At 44.9% G+C, this 23,402-nt stretch overlaps 1 protein-coding gene across 1 annotated transcript; it reads right to left on the bottom strand.

Annotated features, from left to right (window-relative positions):
- Positions 1-1,557: 1,557 nt before the first annotated feature.
- Positions 1,558-23,021, bottom strand: LOC132835986 (hepatic lectin-like). The gene is made up of 6 exons (XM_060855163.1): positions 22,862-23,021; positions 17,071-17,190; positions 9,677-9,748; positions 6,613-6,764; positions 3,216-3,325; positions 1,558-1,880 (listed from the first exon to the last, which is right to left on the bottom strand). The coding sequence occupies exons 1-6, from the start codon at positions 22,944-22,946 to the stop codon at positions 1,757-1,759; spliced, it is 663 nt and encodes a 220-aa protein (XP_060711146.1). The 5' UTR covers positions 22,947-23,021; the 3' UTR covers positions 1,558-1,756.
- Positions 23,022-23,402: the final 381 nt, after the last annotated feature.

Genomic DNA, 23,402 nt, shown 5'->3' with positions numbered 1-23,402 from the left:
GTTCAACCAAACTCTGCAGGGATTACAGAAAGGTGAACAAAGGCAGACTTCCACACAATTTCCCAATGGAAAACTGCATCGATGGAATTGGGAAAGCCAGGTTTCTTAGTGAATTAGCTTTGAGATCAGGATACCCACTGAGCTATAGAGCTGTTGGTGTTTATCCAATCAGATGGCTTTCTTCGACGCTGAGAAATGGCATTCCCGTGAGGTGATGCTCCCACTAGTTTCCATGGAGATGATCGATCACATGATAGTCAGTTCTGTTTATGTTGTTGTGTAGTTTATATTAACATCCCGCTATGTCATAACACGCTGAAGCAACACTTGGAACAATTAGAAGCCGTATTTAGAAAATTACACTCAGCTGAGTTACTGAAACACCTTACCAAAATTGAATTTGCAAAAGCCTAGTTAACCTACTGAGAGCATATGGGAGGCAAGAGAATGCGGCCAAGACCAGGAAAAGGACAAGCTTGGGTCCCTAACCTGAAAACCAAATGAGAACATAGAACATAGAATAGTACAGCACAGTACAGGCCCTTCGGCCCACAATGTTGTCCTGACCTTATGAGATTTTTGGAATGTTTGTTCCTTTTGTAAATTTGTTCCAAACTGCATCCCTACAGCTGCCCGACTGATCCAGTCATTATTTGTAAAAGTGATCGGGAGAGTGCTGGACAGAGTTTGAGAGGCTGGGAGCTATTTTGATCAAAGACCCACTGTTGGTTGCCCCTAATGTCCCTGAACCCAGAAAGGGAGCAATCAATACATGTGACATGGGGGGAGGTGCGGTCTGATGACAACATGTGAAGCCTGTTGGGTAGGAGACCATTTGGAATTGAATGTCCATCATGGATACAGCCAACCATGAGACCGTACTGATCATAATTGTGAAGGCAATGGCCCAGTGGTGTTATCACTAGACTGTTCATCCAGAGACCCAAGTAATGTTCTGGCGACACGGGTTTAAATCTCTATATGGCAGACGGTGTGATTTGGACTCAGTAAAATCTGGAATTAAGAGTCTAATCCATTGTCGATTGTTGGAAAAACTCATCTGATTCACTAATGTCCTTTAGGGAAGGAATCTTCCATCCTTACTCGTTCTGGTCTACATGTGACTCCAGACCCATAGCCACATGTGAACTCTTAACTGCCCTCTGAGCACTTGGGGAGGGGCAATAAATGCTGACCTGGTCAGTGCTGCCCTCATCCCATCAATGAATAATTTTAAAAACATTCCTTGGCTTTTCCAGGTGAAAACAGTTCATTCCACCAAAGTGAATCATTGCAGTGTGTTGCTCTGTGTGTGTGTGTGTGTATATGACAGAGAGAGAGGGATAAGAGAGAGAGAGAGACAGAGAGACTCTGTGTGCGTGTGTGTGAGAGAGAGACAGACTGTATGTGTGAGTGTGTGAGTGAGAGAAATAATGTGTGTGAGACTTTTTGCGCGTACGTATGTTGGGTAAGCATTTATATTTTCCCTTTGCAAACAAAGTGCATTAAATAATTTTATATCTTCATTGAATAATTTTATTTCATAATAAATCGATATTTTTTAAAGAAATCTGATCAATGGATCATTTTATTTCAAGCTTAGTGTGGAAATACCATTTGATTGTCCGAATCAGGAATTGGGTCAGACAATGAACGATGTTGTGATGTGTAACATTCCTCCCAACTTGGTCATAACAACATAGATTGAATATTTATTGACAGATTTCTATCAATTGCAACAAAAAGGAAAACAACGTTATGCTGATTTTTCACAGATTGAGGTATGAATAGAATCGCACGGCCAATCATGCCATTGTCCACTGCAGGACATCACCACACAGTCTTCTTCATGGCCATTCGGCTGACTGCTGTCCCAAAACCTGAAAGAGGAGAGAACATGGAACAGAATCAATGGACTGCTCAATATTACATTTCATTTCAGAACTTTCTCTAATTCAGACAAGAGTTTCTCCTGGAAACTGAGGGCTCTCTGACAAACACCATAATGGGGATTCACCACACATAGAAGGAATGTTCTTATAAAGTCTCTACATGTCTTGGGTTATGGCAAGGAATGTGGGAGAATGATGGAGAAATCGAGTGAGGGCTTCCTGGACCCCAGAAACAGCAGGTTGTAGTTTCTAACTGAAGTCCAGAGTTTGAGCTGAGGTTCTAGGTCATGGACAGCGTGAGATCTTATTAACGGGGATTATCACTCATTATTATATAATGTCACCTCATTAACACACAGGTAGGATTAGGCACATGCTGCGTAGGAACGAGATGTCGGGGTTTCTGGTATAAAGCTCCAGCAGCTGCCTGGTGGCTCCAGCAAGCTGCTTGCTCCTCTGGTCCTCTATTCTGTACACCCAGTAATATCATCTCAGGGTTCACTCCCTGGGCCACAGGCTCACACACCTCATGGCCAGGGAGATTAACATCCCACACACAGCAGCTCCACAGCACCATCGTGACCCACCTCTGATCCACTTCCTGTCCTCTCACCGGAATGCTACTGCAAGGACACCTCACATGGAGGACATGTTTCTGGGTCAGATGAGATTAGAAGATTCCAGAAGAAATGTACAGCAGTGTTTGGAGCTCCTTTACACTCATCAGCACTGCATGAAACATTCCCAATGTTTGGAAAATTCAGACCAATGATTAGATATGATTGAGGTGAGATAAATGCTATTTTCATATCATTATTGTGATGTTAATTTTATGCAACTTGGATGTATAAGATTTGACAATCTTACAGAAGCAACGTACAGATTACAGATAGAGCTTGAACCCCTGTACTCTGTAAGGTAATGTACTGGGAAGGAAGAGCAAGGAATAAATAATGTGAACGAGATGATCTTCAATTTAAAAGGGAGCAGGAACAGAGGGAATTGGGGATATGCTGCCCAACCTCCTCAAATTCTTTGGAGAAATACAGGAACAAAAGAAAATGCAATGGATGGCTTTTTAATGGTTGTTTAAAAGCAATTCACAGTCAATCACAAAACATATTTATTTTAAATGATTCATGCAAAAGGTACTGCCTCATGATAATGAAGTGATGAAGTCCCTGAGATCGAAAGTACGCTGGGGAACAGAAAACAAGCTAAAACTTGGCTCGATTCAATCTGGTGGCTGATGCTCTTTGCTGAGTTCCTGCCCAGGCAGTTAAAGTGAAAATTATCTCATCGTGCAATGAAAACACTACTCACTTCATATTTGAATCATAATCTGTCCCATCCACCCAACGCCATTTCCCTTCTTCAACAGTGTCATGGAGTCCAATCCAATTAGTGCATCGTCCATTCTGTTGCAAATACATCTGATGGGATACAACAATGTATCTGTGTTAGTGGTCACTCGTAAAGAGCTGTTAGTTCAGCAACAGTAAATTACTATGAAAACTGGAGTGTTGACTATAATCGAATGTTTTGTAATAACAGCTGTTACTATTAGATGCAATTAAATGACATGAAAACAAGAAAACTTGGTCTCTTTATTTTAGTTCAAAATTGTCTTTCATTATTTGATCATTTGAGGGTCTTAACTCATCGTAGGATGAGCAGTCTGCCCAGTAACGTCTCCATTCCTGGTATAATCTCTGAGGGGATGACGCAAGCAATACCTCTCCCTGACATTGGATTCCATTTTAATCCCCGATAGGTTACATTAGGAATGGCTGAAATTTAAACCGCATGGTTTGTAAAGTGTGAAGCTGAAACTAATAAAAAAAGGTATGCAGACGGTCAAGGTTAGGAGCTATCGTATATGATGGACAGACAATACCAACAAAGACTGAAACAAGCAAAGATATTAACATGGGCCTTGGTTATGGGTTTGAGCTTGTTATACAGGATATTTTAGCTGGGCCAATCCATCCAAACCTGTAAATCTTTAGACTATGGGAGGAGATCAACACACCCAGAGAAAATCCACACAGACATGGGGAGAGTGTGCAAACTCCACACAGACAGTTGCCCAAGGCTGGAATTGAATCCAGGTCCCGGGTGTTGCAAGGCAGCTGTGCTAACCACTGAGCCACCATGTCACTCAATGTTTGAGATGATATTCATGTATTTGACTGCAGAGACTTTTGGGAAGTATTTATTGAAGTCATTTCCTGGTTTCCTGTTATTATTTCCCAACCTCCTTCAGGAAAGGAACATGTTCCTTTTTAGATTTGTCAAGAAGCTCTAGTCATGCAACTTGATATTACTTGAATGTTGACTCTCACAGTTTATTTTCTCCCTCTTTATTAAATATTTGAACATTTTTAGTTGATTTTTACATTATTCCTCTGGGACATATCTTGGATGTGAGCCCTGAAATATTTTCTTAAATATCTGACCTTGTCCACAACCATCTTTGTTTCCAAGCTCCTTTCCCAATTACTTTAGTTAGCTCTGACCTCATTCTTTTATTATTAGCCACGTTTGTGTTTACCACATTTGTGTCTTACCCAAGTTTCTGTCTCTCAAACTGTACAACAAATTCTACCATGCTATAAAAGCACAGCAGGTCAGGCAGCATCAAAGGAGAAGGTGAATTGATATTTTGGGCATAAGCCTGAAAAGGGCTTTTGCCTGAAACGTCAATTCTCCTCTCCTTTGACGCTGCCTGACCTGCTGCGCTTTTCCAGCAACACATCTTTAAGCTCTGATTCCCAGCAGTCCTCACTTTCTTCTACCATGCTAGTCACCTTTTAACCCCTTAAGAAAGGAACAGGAATACACCATTCAGCCCTTCGAGCCCGTGCCACCATTCAACAGGGTCATGGCTGGTCTGACAGTCCTTGCATCATTTTCCTGCATTTTCCCTGTAACTATTGATTCCCCAACCAATCAAGAATCACCCCACAAGCCTCACAAACCTTATTGAGCTCTTTGAGAAGATGACCAAACAGGTGAATGATGGTAAAGCAGTTGATATGGTGTATATGGATTTCAGTCAGGCATTTGATATGGTTCCCCGCAGTTGTCTGTTGCAGAAAATACAGAGGCATGGGATTGATGGGGATTTAGTGGTTTGGAACTGAAATTGGCTAGCTGAAAGAAGACAGAGGGTGGTGGTTGATGGGAGATGCTCATCCTTGAGTTCAATTATTAGTAGCGTATCACAAGGATCTGTTTTGGGGACACTATTGTTTGTCATTTTGAGGGTGTGGAAGGATGGGTTAGTACATTTGCAGATGGCAGTAAGGTTGATAGAGTTGTGGATAGTGCTGAAGGATGTTGCAGGTCACAGAGGGACATTGATAAACTGCAGAGCTGAGCTGAGATGTGGCAAATGGAACTTAATGTGGAAAAGTGTGAGGTGATTCACTTGGAAAGAAGCAGCAGGAATGCAGAATACTGGGTTAATGTTAGGATTCTTGGTAGTGTGGATGATCAGAGAGATCTTGGTGTCCATGTACATAGACCCTGAAAATTGCCAACCAGGTTGATAAGGTTGTTCAGAAGGCATGTGTGTGTGAGCTTTTATTGGTATTTAAGGATAAACATATGATTGGATGGGCTTCAGATTGGTTTCACGGGTCGATGCAACATCCTATAATGCACTGTGATGCTATACATTCTATGTTCTAATCTAGCTCAGCCTTAAACATACACAAGGACTCTTCCCCACAGCTCTCTGTGGTAAGGAGCTCCAAAGAGTCTCCACTCTCTGAGAGAAGAGGTTCCTCCTCCTCTCAGTCTTAAGATGGTACTCCTCCATTCTGAGACTGTGCCCTGTGGTTCTAGACTCTCCCATAAAGGGAACCAGCCTCTCAGCATTTACCCCATTAAACCCCGTAACAATTCAATACGTTTCAATGTGATCACCTCTCATTCACCTAAACTCCAGTGAATTCCAGAATCTTCAGCCAATAGAAAACACCTGTCTTTATCTATCCATAATATCCTGAAAATCCGATTAGATCACCCTTTAATGTTCTAAATTTCAGAGACTAAAAGGTCCTATCTGTCTAATCTCTCCACATAACATAACTCCAGGATTCCAGATTTTATCTCAGCAAACTTGCAACGGACCCCCTCCAAGGCCATAACACCTTCCTAAGGTGTCGTGCCCAGATCCGCTCACAGTACTCCAAGTGGGGTCTAACCAAAGTTTTGTATAACTACAGCATAACAGCTGCATCCCTGTACTCCAGCCCTCCTGATATGAAGGCCGTGTGGGTGCTGGTAAATTTTAATCACATAACAAAATAACGTACCTCACACAGTGTTAAAATTCTTTGAACAGATGGTGAAAGCAGTGTCCTTGAATATTCTGAAGTCAGAGACATATAGATTGATGTTTAGCAGAGGAGGGCGGGGGAGGTGGTGCTGGTGAATGGTTACCTGGAGTCAGCAGAAATATGAAGCAATCTGCCCAGCTGTGATCTGATTGGATAATGGAGCAAACTCCAGGGGCTAAGTGGCCCACTGCAGCTGCTAAATGGGATGTACATCTGAAATAGTGAGTCAGTGCACCCTCCATAAATCATTTCCTTTCACAACAACTTCAGCTTCTTATCCATAACCTAACAGGAAAAACGGAACAAGTGATTTGCTCCAAGTGAGACTGCAGTCTGACAACCAATGAACCGAATGAACAGATTGTTCCAACCTGCTCCTCAGCATTGTTAATGACAACAAGGTGGGCCCCCATGGATTCACAGAATGTCTGAGCTTCTTTCCAAGTTGTTTTCTGTGTTGAAAAGTAGTAACGCCTTTGTTTCCCCTGGCTCCACTGGTCGGGCAGTTGGATGTGAAGCAGATCTGTGAGGGTATTGAGATAAACATGAGAAACAGCTGAGGCACAACAGTATCTTACAGATTTCCTTATTTACTGACATTTTACATGGCACTTACAGGATTTCAGTGGTAATATCTCGACCTCTGAACCAGGAGGTCTGGGTTCAGTCCCACCTGCTCCAGAGTAATGTCGTCACATCTCTGAGTAGGTAGATTAGAAAATGTTTCTATCGGGAATATGGAATAATCAGAATTAGCTCTGACCTTACTCCTGCTCGGAAATCATGCTTGTTTCTTTAAAGAGCCACAACCATCACGTTGGGCTAAATAGTATCATGTTGTGCTGTGACATTCTTTAAATGCTTGAAATTCCTACAGTTCCCAACAGCGATATAGTTTTCTCAGATATGACTACTCTCACAACTTCAGCCATTGTCAAAGCTGATCCCATTGTCAAAGATATCGGCTCTCACAGAGTGAAGTGCTACTAAATGTAACAGACAGTAACAAGGACGATGATAGACTTCAGGAAGGCAGAAACAGATTGGGGAATTGGACAGGGACAGAACACAAAGGGATTTACAGCTGAGAATGGGGAAGTGATGCATTTTGAACAAAGGATGAGGAGAAGCAACAAAATAAATTATAGAATTTGGGAATTGATACTGGAACGGAGCGCTACGGGATTGCAACTTTTGATGTTGACAGAAGACATTACAATTATGAAAACATTTGGGATCCTGAATTTATGCCGGAAAGTTATTTTAAACCTTTCTAACTAGTTTCTCACTCTCACCTAGAATAGTACGTTCGATTTTGGATACCACTCTTTAGGAATGACATCCAGCCCTTAAAGATGAAACAGAAGATATTTACTAGGATGATGTGGGGAAGAGAAATGCTACTTCCATGGGGTGAGAAGGTGCGATTGCTCACAGCCGAGAGAAGGTTAAGAGGAGATTTGACAGAACTGTTGAAAACCATGAACTGTTTAGTTAAGTGAGGAGAAAAGTGTAATAACCCATGGACACAGGTACAATTTGGTATGAGCACCCAAGTTGAAACAAGGAAATATATTTTCACCCAATGTCCTCACAGAAAATATGATGTCAGGATTTTCTGTCAGTATTCCACCCACCGTGATTGGAAGGTGGTTGGCCAGGCAGATCTCATTAAAAATGAGTTCCCTGATTGGAGCCATTAATCTGGACCAATCAGGGAGCCCTGGCTGACAGGAGTCTCAGAGAATTTCCTCATTCTAGGAGCTGGCTCTGAGCTAGCGAGTCACATGTAAATAAAGGATGACTTGGTGATGGGATACCGGCCTCTGTGCAGTTAGTTCACCAACATCATCCCACGAGTTTCCAATAATACACAAGACAAGCAGGTACTGCCATTTTGGAAAGAACATAATCAGTAAGCTATTGAGCTTGTGAAAGTGACAATTAAATGCAATGTCATGTTGTCCCATGTTGAGATCATTAATTGTCTGTGGATTTCCCCTTCTTTCAATAATTTTATTTGTTTGAAGATTTAATTAATTTCAAAATTTGACAGGAGTTAATTAATTTTTTTGGTTATATCGTGGTAAGCTACAAATCCATCACCCTACAGCCCTAGTTGAATGTGAAAGTGAACTAGTTCTTCGATATTTGATTTTGAATCTTTGTGTTCATCATTCCACGCCAGCATTTAGTATCCACCCTTAATTACCCAGAAGAGCCAACCACATTGCTGTGGGTTTGGAGTAGGTCAAACCAAGTAAGAATTGCAGTTTTCTTCCCGAAAGAACATTAGTGAACCTGATAGGTGTTTCCCAACAATCACCAATGGATTCATTGTCATTATTAGATGCTTCATTCTAGATTTTTATTGATTTCAAATTCTGCTGTGGTAAAATTCAACCCCAGGTCCTCAGAACATGATCTGAGTCTCTGGATTAACAATCCCGTGATAATGCCACGAGGTCATTGTATCCCCCCAGTTTGGAAGTAATTCTGCATCTTCAGAATTATTTTCTTTAAGATGTCCAATTAAGTATTTTATTTCACCCATCTCTGAACGACACCTTCCTGGCAATGATATTCTTCCTTGTCTTGTTGTGTGTCATGTTTTAAAAATGTGTTTCTTTCCCTCATTTAAAAAAGCTTTGAATTGTTCAGTTCGGTATTTCTGCTGTTGTGTAAAAGTGAAGGCCTCATCATGCTGCTCACTTGTTAGAGGAGGTAACCGGTGGGAGATTAAACTGATGGTCACCATACCTCAGGCAACGGGTGACGTTGAAGTGGTGAGATATCCATCAAACCTTGAGCTGGTACAGGAACCGAACCCATGCTGTTGGTGTTACTCTGTATCACAAACCAGCCATCCAGCCAACTGAGCTGCACTGAAGCATTTACTATGCATATGTAATACAAAATGCAGGCTCCCATCCACCCGTTAGTGAAATGGAAGTGTCCAGGCATTTTGAGGTAATTCAAAATCCAGGAGAACAGTGAAACCACTGGATCGCCTGAATTTGTGAAGTGGATGATGATTTAATCGTGGTAAATGTAACATTTGTAAAAAATATTTATAAACACAATGTATAATCGTTATAATGAAAAGTAAAGCATGGGAAAAGTATTGGACATGAGTCTGAAAGAGTCAACACTGAGCAGTGCCATCAGCATGAAACACGATGATGCTGTTATTGGGGTTCATGGACTTAAACTTTTAAAACTCCTCTCAGAAATTGTAGCCTAAGGTACAGTAACTGCATTCATTTGCCAATCTGTAAAAGGTTTTTATTGGAGATTAGAAGCAATTGCTCCTTATCACTGTTTAGAATCATTTGTTGATGTGACCACCCCAGATATGATTGTACTCAGGAATCACAGTCAGTACTGATACAGTATTATGAATCATTCATGGACTTTACTGGAAATTACACTTACTCTCCTTCAGCTGTGAAATTTCATTCCTAAGTTCAGCGATGAAGCTTTCAGTCTGCTCAGAGGTTCCTCGAGCTGCAAGAATATCAATGAGAAAATCTCAGAGAATTGTTGAAGCATAGAAAGTAATTCATGCCAGCTCTGTCCAAGAGGAATACAACCTGTTTCTCACTCTCCTGCCTTGTTCTATCAAGTTCTTTTTCTCTTCAGCTGCTGATGTAATTCTCTTTTGAAAACCATGATTGAATCTGCCTTGCTGTGTTCTTCTAGCTTCCTGCCTGTCTATTTTGGATTCCAACATTTGCAGTGTTTTTGTCTCTAACCAGATTGGTCAAACTCTCCAGATGTACACTCCAGAACTGAACCGGTCATTGTGGAAGCCTGGTTAACCATGGCACTGTTAGTTCCTTTACTAATCGTCTAACCCAACATTGTCTCTCAGACGAACAATCTCTTCCTATTCACGCTGTCCAGGCTCCTCGAAATTGTGAACACCTGGATCAGTGGATGGCACAGTGGTTAGCTCTGCTGCCTCACGACGCCGGAGACCCCGGTTCAATTCCTGCCTCAGGAACTGTCTGCGTGGAGTTTGTACATTCTGCGTGGGTTTGCTCCGGTTTCCTCCCACAGTCCAAAGCTGTGCAAGTTAGGTGAATTGGCCATGCTAAATTGCCCGTCATGTTAGGTGAAGGGGTAAATATAGGGAAATGGGTCTGGGCGGGTGGCAGGTCAGTGTGGACTTGTTGGGCCGAAGGGCCTGTTTCCATACTGTAAGTAATCTAATCTAAGAAAAACTCTCTCTAACATTTTCAGGAGCAACATTTTAGATCAAGTGGCACCGTTTGGAGAACAAGATCACAGTCTTAGCTTTTCATTAGATTATCACAGAATCATAGATCATCAAATCCCAACAAATCAACACCGACCCTCCGAAGAGTAACCCACCCAGACCCATTCCCCAACCCTATTACTCTACATTTACCCCTGACTAATGCATCTAACCTACTCATCCCTGAACACTATGGGCAATTTAGCATGGTCAGTTGACCCTAACCTGCACATCTTTGGACTGTGGAACGAAACTAGAGCTCCCAGAGAAAACCCCATGCAGACACGGGGAAAATGTGCAAACTCCACATAGACAGTCACCCAAGGCTAGAATCAAACCTGAGCCCCTGACATTGAATGGCAGCTGTGCTAACCACTCAGCCACCATGCCACTGGAGAGATTTAGGAGAGATCTTTATGGGTGAAATCAATAAAATTATATCTACTGGTTAGTGAGCTACCTTTTAACTAGAGATCTTCAGCTGAAAATCATCACCAGTTCACCAAAGGAATAAGTTCAGAATTCCTTTGTGCAAACCATTTTAAGAGATATCATCAGAACCGGGTAAGTGGGTAGAAGTGGAGTTCAGGTCAGATATTTCACAAAGAAAGTGGAGAAATACAGGGGAACAGTGTAATCCTGAAGAAGGGTTCCACCTAAACGTTGCCATGTCAACCTCCTAATAGTCCCGGGCTTGCTGTGTTCTCCCAGCCTCCTACATGTCTGTTCACTGGAGCATGATCGGCCACAGACAGGAAGGTCCATGTTGGATCAAAGAGAACAACTAATATCCCAAGCTACAGAATGCTCAGGGTGGATGGGGGAGTGGGCAGGGGTGGATGGGGTAAGTGGTCAGGGCTGGAAGGGGGTACAGACGGAGCGGAGTGGATAGGGGTGTACAGACAGATGGATGGGGTAAGGGGCGGGGGTAGACGGGGGAGCGAATGGGGGTGTGTGGATGGGGTAGGGGGCTGGGGGTGGAAGGGGGTGCAGACAGATGGGGGTGGATGGGGTAGTGGGCGGGGGTGATCGGGAGTGGGATCTCACACACGGTGTCCTGCTGTCTAGTCTCCTGAACAAGTGCTCACTGTGTCAATCCCATTGAACTGAATTGGGGGATGTTGGTGGGGGGCTTCAGCAATACTGCAGGACCCTGACACACAAGGATGTGTCTGCTCAGAAACAAAGCCTGACACAGAGCGAGGGGAACAAGGCAGGCTGAGCGAGAAAGAAGGAAACTTCAGAAGACTCCGAGACCCAGAGGAAAGGCATTGCATCCACGAACTGAATAATCAATTATCTGAGACAGAGAAGATTATGAAAGGATTGGACACTCTGGCAGCAGGAAACATGTTTCCGCTGATGGGTTAGTGCCAAACCAGAGGACACAGCTTAAAAATACAGGGTAGACCATTTAGGACAGAGATGAGGAAAAACTTCACCCAGAGAGTGGTGGCTGTGTGGAATGCTCTGCCCCAGAGGGCAGTGGAGGCCCAGTCTCTGGATTCATTTAAGAAAGAGTTGGATAGAGCTCTCAAAGATCGTGGAATCAAGGGTTATGGAGATAAGCAGGAAGAGGATACTAATTAGGAATGATCAGCCATGATCATATTGAATGGCGGTGCAGGCTCGAAGGGCTGAATGCACCTATTGTCTATTGTCTATTGTCTTATCTGAACGAAATTGTGCCTGCCCATCTCGTTCAAATAATTGGAGTTCCTTTGTATTTGTCCAAATGCCTTTTTAAATGTTGTTAATGTAGCAGCGTCAACCACTTCCACTGGCAGCTCATTCCATATGCGTACCACCCTCTGTGTAAAAATGTTGCCCCCTCAGGTTCCCTTTTATTCTGTCCCCTCTAACCTTAAACTGATGTTCTACAGTCCTTGATTCCCCAATCCTGGGAAAAAGACTAAGTACATTCACTCTAGCCATGCCTCTCATGATTTTATTCACTTCTATAAGATTCCCCCCTCAGTCTCCTACGCTCTAAACAAAAAACTCCCAGCTTGTCCAACCTCTCCCAATAACTCCGACCCTTGAGTCCTGGTGACGTCTTTGTAAATTTCTTCCACACTCTTTCCAGTTTAATAGCATCCTTCCTAAACTGACCAAAACTGAACACAATACTCCAAATGCAGCTTCACCAATGTCCTGTACAACTGCAGCATAACTTCCCAACGTCTATACTCACTGCCCTGACTGATGAGGACCAGTGTGCCAAAAACCCTCTTCACTGCCCTGTCTACCTGTGACTCCACTTTCAGAGAACAAAGCACCTGAACTCCAAGGTCCCTCTGTTCCACTGCACTCCTTAAGGCCCCACTGTTCACCATGAAACTCCTACCTTGATTTGACTTTCCAAAATGCAACATCTCGCACTTGTCTAGATTAAACTCTATTTGCCATTCCTCAGTCTACTTTGCAAGGTTTGTAAAGGTTTGTAGCTCAGGTTGAGGTTTAGGGTGTAGGTTTGCTAGCTGAGCTGTAGGTTTGATACCCAGACGTTTCATTACCTGGCTCGGTAACATCATCAGTGGTGACCTCCAAGTGAAGCGAAGCTGTTGTCTCCTGCTTTCTATTTATATCTTTCTCCTGGATGGGGTTCCTGGGGTTTGTGGTGATGTCATTTCCTGTTCGTTTTCTGAGGGGTTGATAGATGGCATCTAGATCTATGTGCTTGTTTATGGCGTTGTGGTTGGAGTGCCAGGCCTCTAGGAATTCTCTGGCATATCTTTGCTTAGCCTGTCCCAGGATAGATGTGTGTCAGTCTACTTTCCCAGCTGATCAAGGTCCTGCTGAAATTTCTGATAACCTTCCTCACTGTCCACTGTCCACTGTCCCTTGGTGGCTCACTCATCACTGCCTGTAACTTGGAAAAATACCCATTTATTCATGTTCTTTGTATCTTTTCCGACAATGCAGTTCTCTATCGATGTCAGTGCACCATTTCCAGTCCCATGTGCTTTAATTTGACATGATATTCTCACATGGGACCGAGTTGAAACTTTCTGTACGTTCAAGAAAACCACATTAACTGGCTCCATCTTATCAACTCCATTAATTACATCCTCAAAACCTTCCAGTAGATTTCTCAAGCATGATTTCCCTTTCCCAAATCCAAATTAACTTGGCCTGATGGTGACAATGTTTTCCAAGTGCTGTGGTCTTCCATCTTTTGTACCCTTCCCATGCCAGGAGACCCACATGCAAGCTGCCTTGATTTCTCCCTTCAACAGGGACTGACTCAGCCTCTCTCAAAGCTGTCCAGCTTCCAGAGTTTCACTTCATCTTTCACTTCACTCTGTGCCTTCAGGGGTCAAGGATCACAAACTTCAACAAATGGATATCATCACGCATCCAGATCCTTCCTCCCCCATCATTCTCTTGAACTCCTTGTCTTCCTTGAATTCGAAGATGGTTGGACCTTGGACACTACCTGAGGGACTCCTGCAGAGATGTCCGGGAGCTGAGATGGCTGACCTCCAACAACCATGACCAGCTTCCTATGTGTCAGGTATGATTCTAACCAATGGAGTTTGCCCCCTGATACCCATGTTTGCCAGGGCTTCTTGATGGCACATCCAGTTGAATGCAGCCTTAATGTCAAGGGCTGTCACTCTGCCCACATCCTCCCACCAGCCCCACCCCAACCCCTCTGGAATTCAGCTCATTTGTCAATGTTTGAACCCAGGCCGCATTGAGGTCAGGAGCTGAGTGACCCTGGGGGAACCCAAACTGAGCAGGTTATTGCTGACCAGGTGCTGCTTGAGAGCACTGTTGATGACCCCTTCCATCACGTTACTGATGATCGAGAGTAAACTGATGGGCAGTTATCGGCCGGGTGGGATTTGTCCTGCTTTTCATGTACAGGACATATCTGACGAGTAGATTCCAGGGTTATAAATGTACTGGAACAGCTTGGCTAGGGGAGCAGCAAGTTCTGGAGCACATATCGTCAGTCCTATTGCCGGAATGTTGTCAGGGCCCGTAGTCTTTGCAGTATCCAGTGTCTCCAACTGCTCCTTGATATCATGTGGAGTGAATCGAATTGGTTGAAGCCTGGTATCTGTGATGTTGAGGACCACTAGATCACTCACTCAACACTCCTGGCTGCAGATCGCTGTGAGAGCTACAGCCTTATCTTTCACACTGAGGTGCTGGGCTCTTCCATCACTGAGGATGGGGATATGTGTGGAGGCTCCTCCTCTAGTGAGTTGTTTAATCACCCACCACTGTTCACAACAGAATATAGCAGGACAGCAGAGCTTCAATCTGATCCGCTGGTCATGGGATGGCTTGGTGCTGTCTATCACTTGCTGCTTATGCTGTTTGGTAGCTTCACCAGGTAGACACCTCATCTCCGGGTCTGCCTGGTACTGCTCCTGGCATGCCCTCCTGCACTCCCCATTGAACCAGGCATGATGGTAATAGTTGGGAGGGGGGTATGCTGGGCCGTGAAGTTACAGATTGTGCTGGAATATAGTTCTGCAGCTGTTGATGACCCACAGTGTCTCATGGATGCCCCATCCTGAGTTGCTCAATCGGTTCGAAGTCTGTCCCATTTAGCACGGTGATAGTGCCACACAACACGATGGAGGGCATTCTCAATGTGAAGGTGGGACTTTGTCTCCTTACTGGTCACCCTTACTGATCCTGTCCTGGACAGATGTCCCTGCAGCTGGCAGATTGGGAAGGATGAGGTCAGGTATGTTTTGCTCCCCTTCTCATTCTGAACAACCTCAGTTTCACTCCCTTCCTCCAAACTAAAAGGGTGGCTCCGGGTATCCACCTGGGGCTCTCAGTCACGATGGCCAGCTTGGGGAGATGTGTGGAGGATTCATTAATCCAGCCTAATCTGGTAACCCAGCCTGATCTTTTTCTCCTGGATATGCCTGACACTGTTAATTCCCGAGCTGTTCCCGATGGAACATTTCATTGTCTTATTTCCATTCTCTCCCTTTCGTTCAACTTCACCTGGTCACTTTAGGGTCAGAGTCACCTCCCCGCCCCCAACCCCCCCCCAACCACCACACAAACCCCCTCCCCCCAACCCAGGGCTCTGGAGCTCTTTCAAATCAGGAACTGCAACCTGACTTTGGGATTGCTGATGTCCATTCCTGGGTTTCCAATTTTGTGACTTACTTTTCAGAGCATGGCTAACTCAGGGAGTAAACCCACAACCAGTGTCACTGACCCTCCTGGGTCTATTGTAGAGATGGTCATGGGCTCTGTCCATCTCACAGCTAATAAATGCTCATGGTAAGGTACTGAGGATTAGTGAAGCTAATGAAGAAATTGTCATCTCTCAACCACTTGGAGACAGAATTAAATATCTGTGACCCTCATGTCATATGACGCTCATACAGTCATCTTCACAGGAGCTGTACAGAGTGAGAAATGCTAAATTGGCACATTCTTTCCCTGTTCGCAGAGTACTGACTGGTCATACAGTTTCTCTCACTGTTCAGACTTCCAGACTATCCGCAAGTCAATGAGCTTATGGAATGATTTCTCCGAGGACCTGAAGAGGGTGAGGAAAGTCCCCATTCCCCGAGCACAGCTCTCACCAAATATTTCCCAACAGGGTATGGAGTTGCACACCAGGGTGGGGGGAAGGGGTGAAAGGTTACACAGAGAAGGTGAGTATCAAGTGACACCAGGGAACGTGTAAACTTCCCATGAATCACAGGCAGAAAAGACAAACCCAGCAGAGGGATTTATTGGTTAATGTTGCAGGGCAACATCAGGAAAGGGAAGTTAATTCATGAGTAGATTATCCTTGGAGCATCAATCAAATGAGTCCATGTAGCTTTTGATCATAGCTGGAAAAACTATGCATTCAAACATATTTAAACAGGAACCATATCACGAGATCCCATCTCTCCCTATTTGTCTAATTCTCAATTTTACTTCATTGAAGAAATAAAGCATTCTCACATTTATCCTTCTTTAGGGAACTGTTCATATGGAGAAGACATGTCAGCATTTCCTGTGGGTTCGAACCCGACAGGATAACATCGTGCTCAGAGAAAGTGAGGACTGCAGATTCTGGAGATTTTTCACAGTCGACAGTGTGGTGCTGGGAAAGCACAGCGGGTCAGGTCGTATCTGAGGAGCAGGAGAATTGATGTTTTGGGCATAAGCCCTTCATCAGGAATGATCGTGCTGCTGATTTAATTCAGCCACACCAGCTCCGTGATGGAGAATACAGCTCCTGCTGTGCTGGGTGGGGAACAGTCAGATTGGAATAAGGAGCAATACTGGGAAAGAGAACAGGAGAAACAGTACAGTGCTACTCCATCTCATTACTGCCGGAAATGACTATCACCCCCTTCCAAAGTTCAGTCTAATTTCCTTTCAGATTAGTGTTTCTATACTCACAATGTGGAAATGCTAACTACCATAAAATATCAGATGATTGATGTGTTATTCCCCACCCCATTCCTGAATTAATAACACCAGCAATAAGAAAGGCTGAAGCAGGAATATCTCAATTTATCCTTGTTAACGGTTATTGCTTTGTTGACAAAACAAGTGCCATACTTTAAAGAATTACAAAACTTACATAGTTTAAACACAGTGCCTAGAATCACCACAGACAGCAGGATGGAGACACCCAGGAGAAGGTAGATCACCAGAGGTGACCATTTTCTTTGGGTAAGTTCTCTTGACCAGCCACGATACTCTGTAATGTGTAAGAGAAAGTCATCAATGAGACAGTTCGGGGAAGTATTTTACGAAGAGGACTTTAAACCTTCTCTTTTGTGATTCTGAAGAAGAGGCTGAGGGGCCAACAGTTAGTGGAAGTTATTGAAGCTTGTACACAAACACATAAAGGACAAAGTGGCCTGTGGATCACATCCCCAAGCATCCACTCCCTCTGCCACTGACACTCACGGGCAGCACTGTGTACTATCTACAAGATGCACTGCAGGAATACAGCAAACATCCTCAGGCAGCACCTTCCAAACCCTCGCCACTTTCATCTAGAAGGACCAGGGCAGCAGATGCATGGGAACGTCACCCCCTGCAAGTTCTCCTCTGAACCACGCACCATCCTGACACAAATATACCATCATACCTTCACTGACACTGAGTTAAAATCCTGGAAATCTCTCCCTAAGGGCATTGTGCATCAACCTACAACACATGGACTATAGACATTTCAAGAAGGGAGCTCCGCTCCACCTTCTCAAGGGGCAACTGGGGATAGGGTAATGAGTCCTGGACCCAGCCAGTGACCCCCACATCCCAGGAATGAGTAAAGGAAACACGTGTTTCCTCAATTTGAGAACATTCAGAGACGGGAGCTTGAAGATCTAACCTGAGCAATAAATGGAAGCGATATTGGTTATGGACAGTTACAAATAACAGAAACATGGTGCAGAACCTGGTAAGGCCCTGAGGGCCTTAGATAATGGAGAGAAATCTGGGATAATGATGGGAAAAGGCCACTGAGACTTCTCTCAATGTTGGGAGGAATTTGTTGTGTTTTTCTCCTAGAGTTCCAAGAGTGTGGTTCTCACTTAGGAACAGCAAGGTACCTCGAAATGGAGATTACTGCTTGTCATCATCCTCATTAACATTGGCTCTCACATCATTCATATCTGAGTTCCTGTCCTACCACCTGCCGAATAGAAACTCTGTCCCTCCCTGCCGTCCCCCTTCACGGTTTGATCCTGCAGCATTGGCCTTTGATGAGAGGGACTCTGCTTGTCACTGGCCCTTCAGATGGTTCCTTTCTTCCTGCTGGTAGAACAGGAAGAGCGTTAAATGTGCTCAATGTTCAGTCATTGTGTCTGATTGCATACAGAAAATGGGTGCTGGAGCAAAATAAACACTACCGCTGTGAGATGAAAAGATAAAATAAGAAAAAAAAGAAAGGAAAATAGGAACTGTGAGCCAGGAATCCTGAGGGACAGGATGTACATGTATTTGGAAAGGCAAGGACTGATTCGGGATAGTCAACATGGCTTTGTACGTGGGAAATCATGTCTCACAAACTTGATTGAGTTTTTTGAAGAATTAAGAAAGAGGATTGATGAGGGCAGAGCAGTAGATGTGATCTATATGGACTTCAGTAAGGCGTTCGACAAGGTTCCCCATGGGAGACTGATTAGCAAGGTTAGATCTCATGGAATACAGGGAGAACTAGCCATTTGGATACAGAACTGGCTCAAAGGTAGAAGACAGAGGGTGGTCTGGAGGGTTGTTTTTCAGACTGGATGCCTGTGAGCAGTGGAGTGCCACAAGGATCGGTGCTGGGTCCTCTACTTTGTGTCATTTACATAAAATATTTGGATGCGAGCATAAGAGGTACAGTTAGTAAGTTTGCAGATGACACCAAAATTGGAGGTGTAGTGGACAGCAAAGAAGGTTACCTCGGATTACAACAGGATCTGAACCAGATGGGCCAATGGGCTGAGAAGTGGCAGATAGAGTTTAATTCAGATAAATGTGAGGTGCTGCATTTTGGGAAAGCAAATCTTTGCAAGAGTTATGCACTTAATGGTAAGGTCCTAGAGAGTGTTGCTGAATAAAGAGACCTTGGAGTGCAGGTTCATAGCTCCTTGAAAGTGGAGTCGCAGTGAAGTTTGTTATGCTTACTTTTATTGGTCAGAGTATTGAGTACAGGAGTTGGGAGGTCATATTGCGGCTGTACAGGACATTGGTTAGGCCACTGCTGGAATATTGCCTGCAATTCTGGTCTCCTTCCTATCAAAAAGATGTTGTGAAATTTGAAAGGGTTCATAAAAGATTTAGATGGATGTTGCCAGGGTTGGAGGATTTGAGCTTTAGGGAGAGGCTGAACAGGCTGGGACTGTTTTCCCTGGAGCGTTGGAGGCTGAGGGGTGACCTTACAGAGGTTTACAAAATTATGAGGGGCATGGATAGGATAAATAAACAAAGTCTTTTCCCTGGGGTTGGGAGTCCAAAACTAGAGGGCATAGATTTAGGATGAGAGGGGAAAGATATAAAAGAGACCTAAGGGGCAACTTTTTCACACAGAGGGTGGTATGTGTATAGAATGGGCTGCCAGAGGATGTAGTGGAGGCTGGTACAATTGCAACATATAAAAGGCATCTGAATGGGTATATGAATAGGAAGGGTTTGGAGGGATATGGGCCGGGTGTTGGCAGGTGGGACTAGATTGGGTTGGGATATCTGGTCGGCATGGATGGGTTGGGCTGAAGGATCTGTTTCCATACTGTACATCTCAATGATTCTGTGATTCTAATTCCCAAAATGGAATTCTGAGTGTGAAATCTGACATCTCTGACCCACTGCTTGTTCCTCCAAAACCCTTGGCTTCCTGGCACCAACATCTGTGGATACCCTCCAAGAGCAGTGACAGCATACACCCTCAGTGTTCCTGCGTCTGTGTGACCGTGTATGTGTGTCCACGCCTGTGTGCCTGTGTCTGTGCTCCCATGTCTGTATGACTGTGTCTGTATGCCAGTGTCTGTGGGCCTATGTCTGTGTGCCAGTGTGTGGGCGTGTCTGTCTTTCCATGCCTGTGTGCCCATGCCTGTGTGCCAGTCTGTGTGGCCATGTCTGTGTTCCCCTTTCTGTGTTCCTGTCTGTGTGCCAGTGTCTGTGTGCCCATGTCTGTGTGCTCATGTCTGTGTGCCAGTGTATGTGCACCAATGGCTGTTTGCCCATATCTGTGTGCCAGTGTCTGTGTTCCCATGTCTGTGTGTCAGTGTCTGCATGTCCATGTCTGTGTGCCAGTGTCTGTGTGCCAGTGTCTGTGTTACCATGTGCGTGTGTCAGTGTCTGTGTGTTCATGTCAGTATGCCAGTGTCTGTGTGCCCATGTCTGCGTTCCCGTGTCTGTGTGCCATCGTCTGTGTTCCCATGTCTCTGCTGCCATTTCTGTGTGCCTGTGTCTGTGTGCCTGTGTCTATGTTCCCGTGTCTCTGCTCCCATGTCTATGTGTCCCTGTCTATGTTCCTGTGTCTGTGTGCCATTGTCTGTGTGCCCATATCTGTGTGCCATTGTCTGTGTGCCCGTGTCTGTGTTCCTCATGCTTGCCTTACCGTACATTGCCCTGCCTTGTCTTTCAGTACGCCCACAGCACCAGGCAGCTTATCGTGTTCATTGTCAGTGACTAGGCAAAGGGCTGAGCCTGTTGCTGCACTGTACCACATTAACGTCACTGCTACACCCTGTGTCAGCAGCTGAGGTAACAGAGAACTTGCATGTGCTTCAACCGAATGGCTCTGTGCCAATGGCAGGGGAGGGTAGTGCCCAATCACCACAAGGACTACAGTCTTCCACCGAGATCACCAGCTCAGAGAGACAGCGGCAGCCTCTGGTATCAGCCCAGGGGCATGGGCAGAGTCAGGGAGCTGCCTGGAGTGGTCAGGGTCAGCACTCCTCCATCACAGGCGATGTGAAACCCCTTTCATCACCAACCCGTCCCCTGTCTCGACCCTCACTGCTCAGGAACAGGCTGTTTTCTCCTGGAATGGGACCCAGCCAAAGGTCGACTGTGGGAAAATGTGAACAACTCAGTGGTTAGGGCTGGTGGAGATCAGGAACATGTGGAGAGATGTCTTCAGTGAGTGGGTGATTACTCAACCACAGTGGAGGAAGTTGGCATGGGTAAGAAAAGTCCCGAGAAGGTGCTGCAGACAATAGCAAGAGCGGGAGAGCACGAGCCTTAATGTTCAGTTCCAGTTTTCACAGAGAGAGAGACAGAGAGAGAGAGAAGCAGCAGAGAGAAGGTGGTGATGCTAACCCAGGGGCAGGGAAAAAGGCCTTTGACTGACTTCCTACACTGTTGGGTGTTCCTACAAACAGCTGGAACTGCACTGACCTGGGTGGCACCTTCGGACGAGACTGGCATGGTCGAGGGTCCTACACCCTCCTCATCCACCGGGACATTCAGGCAAAACATGGCACCCATGGCCCCAACTTTACCAAGGGGAAGGTCATGAGGTGGGACAGGTAGCTCTGGTACAGTCACCTGAGGGACAGGCAGCCCTGCAACAGGCAGCTCTTGGACAGGCAGCTCTGGGACAGGCAGCTAAGGAACAGACAGCTCTGGGACAGGCAGCTCTGGGACAGGCAACTGCGGGACAGGCAGCTGTGGGGTAGGTAACAGTGGGACAGGCAGCTGTGGGGTAGGCAGCTCTGGGACAGGCAGCTCTGGGACAGGCAGCTGTGGGACAGGCAGCTCTGGGACAGGCAGCTGTGGGGTAGGTAACAGTGGGACAGGCAGCTGTGGGACAGGCAGCTGTGGGACAGGCAGCTCTGGGACAGGCAGCTGTGGGACAGGCAGCTGTGGGTTAGGCAGTTCTGGAACAGGCAGCTGTGGGACAGGCAACAGTGGGACAGGCAGCTCTGGGGCCGGCAGCTCTGGGACAGGCAGTTCAGGAACAGGCAGCCCTGGAACAGGCAACTGTGGGACAGGCAGTATGTGTCCAGCTGGGAAACATCCTCTTGAGGATGTGCCAGCACCAAGGCTGACAAGGTACACAGGGATATCTCCGCAGCTGTGATCTCTTCCTGCTGCAGCAAGTGGTCGGATTGGGTGAGTATTGGACAACAGGAGCATTGTAGGAATGGAGTCAGTCGCTAATGAGGCAGGTTTGGGATAATAACCCAAGGAAACCCTTCGTTCTCAGAAAGAGAAACCTTCCATCGAACGTGATGAAAATGACACTGTGAAATATCAGCACACTTCGCCCTTGTCATCGATATGGTTCGATGGAATACAATACAGTTGCATCCATCTCACAAAATTAACTAACTCTTTCAAAACTTCATCAATCTCATCCGATGAATTTATCTTAAATAAGATTTCAATGATTTCAAAGTGAATTAGCAACACTATCAATTAAAGAGACTGAAGAGGAGATTTCTGACCCCTGTTCTGTTTCATTGATCATCCATCAGTTCTCCTGGGGAAGTGACATTTCCTGACAAGATGTTCACTCGAGGAGAGATTTCACTGTCGTTAATTGATTGTTAAAAATCACGCAACATCAGGTTATAGTCCAACAGGTTTAATTGGAAGCACACTAGCTTTCGGAGCGTCGCTCCTTCATCAGGTGATAGTGGAGGGCTCAATCCTAACACACAGAATTTATAGCAAAAATTTACAGTGTGATGTAACTGAAATTATACATTGAAACATTGATTGTTAAGTCTTTCATCTGTTTGAATACCATGATAATTTCACTTCTTTCATGTGTAAATCACAAAACCTTTTTTAAAAAATTGCGTTCTCAGGTTTGCTGTTAACAATGGGTGATAGCTAGACAATATGTTAATTGACTGGCATGTGATAATGAATTCTAGATGAACTCAGACTGAATAAACAACACAGGAATGATCTTTGCTCAGTACCTGCCAGTTCCTGATCTCCTCTGCCTTTTTTCAGTTGATCAAGACGGCCATCAGTGAGACATTCATATGCATCAGTTGGATCCATTACACAGCTGGAGGAACTTTGTTATCAAGTGAACCCCTGTTTGAAGAACTGAGAGAAATGTTCCTTGTAGTTCCTTCTTCTTAAATAAAACACAAACAAAAATTATGCCTGATCAGCAGAAAACTATTTCAGCATTTTGCTTTTGTGCTGGTGTGGGGAGCTGGCCAATGTCTGGAGTCACCTTGGTAAATGAGTCAGGCATTCCTCTCCCTCGCTCGGGATTTTAGACAGATAGCTCTGCAGATTGTCACAATCTTCAGGAGCCCATTAGCAAGTGCTTGTTATTGGACTGATATTAGATCCAATAAGTACGGTTGTTAAAGAGGATTCATTCAGGTGATGTTTATTTCCCAACTTCACTATAACTAGTTTGAAATAACACACCAGAGCTGAAAATGTGTTGCTGGTTAAAGCACAGCAGGTCAGGCAGCATCCAAGGTACAGGAAATTCGACGT

This window comes from Hemiscyllium ocellatum, chromosome 45 (genome assembly GCF_020745735.1).
Source record: "Hemiscyllium ocellatum isolate sHemOce1 chromosome 45, sHemOce1.pat.X.cur, whole genome shotgun sequence".
NCBI classification, from domain to species: domain Eukaryota; kingdom Metazoa; phylum Chordata; class Chondrichthyes; order Orectolobiformes; family Hemiscylliidae; genus Hemiscyllium; species Hemiscyllium ocellatum.
The sequence above is the reverse complement of the archived record's forward strand: the minus strand, read 5'-3'. Positions and strand labels throughout refer to the sequence as shown.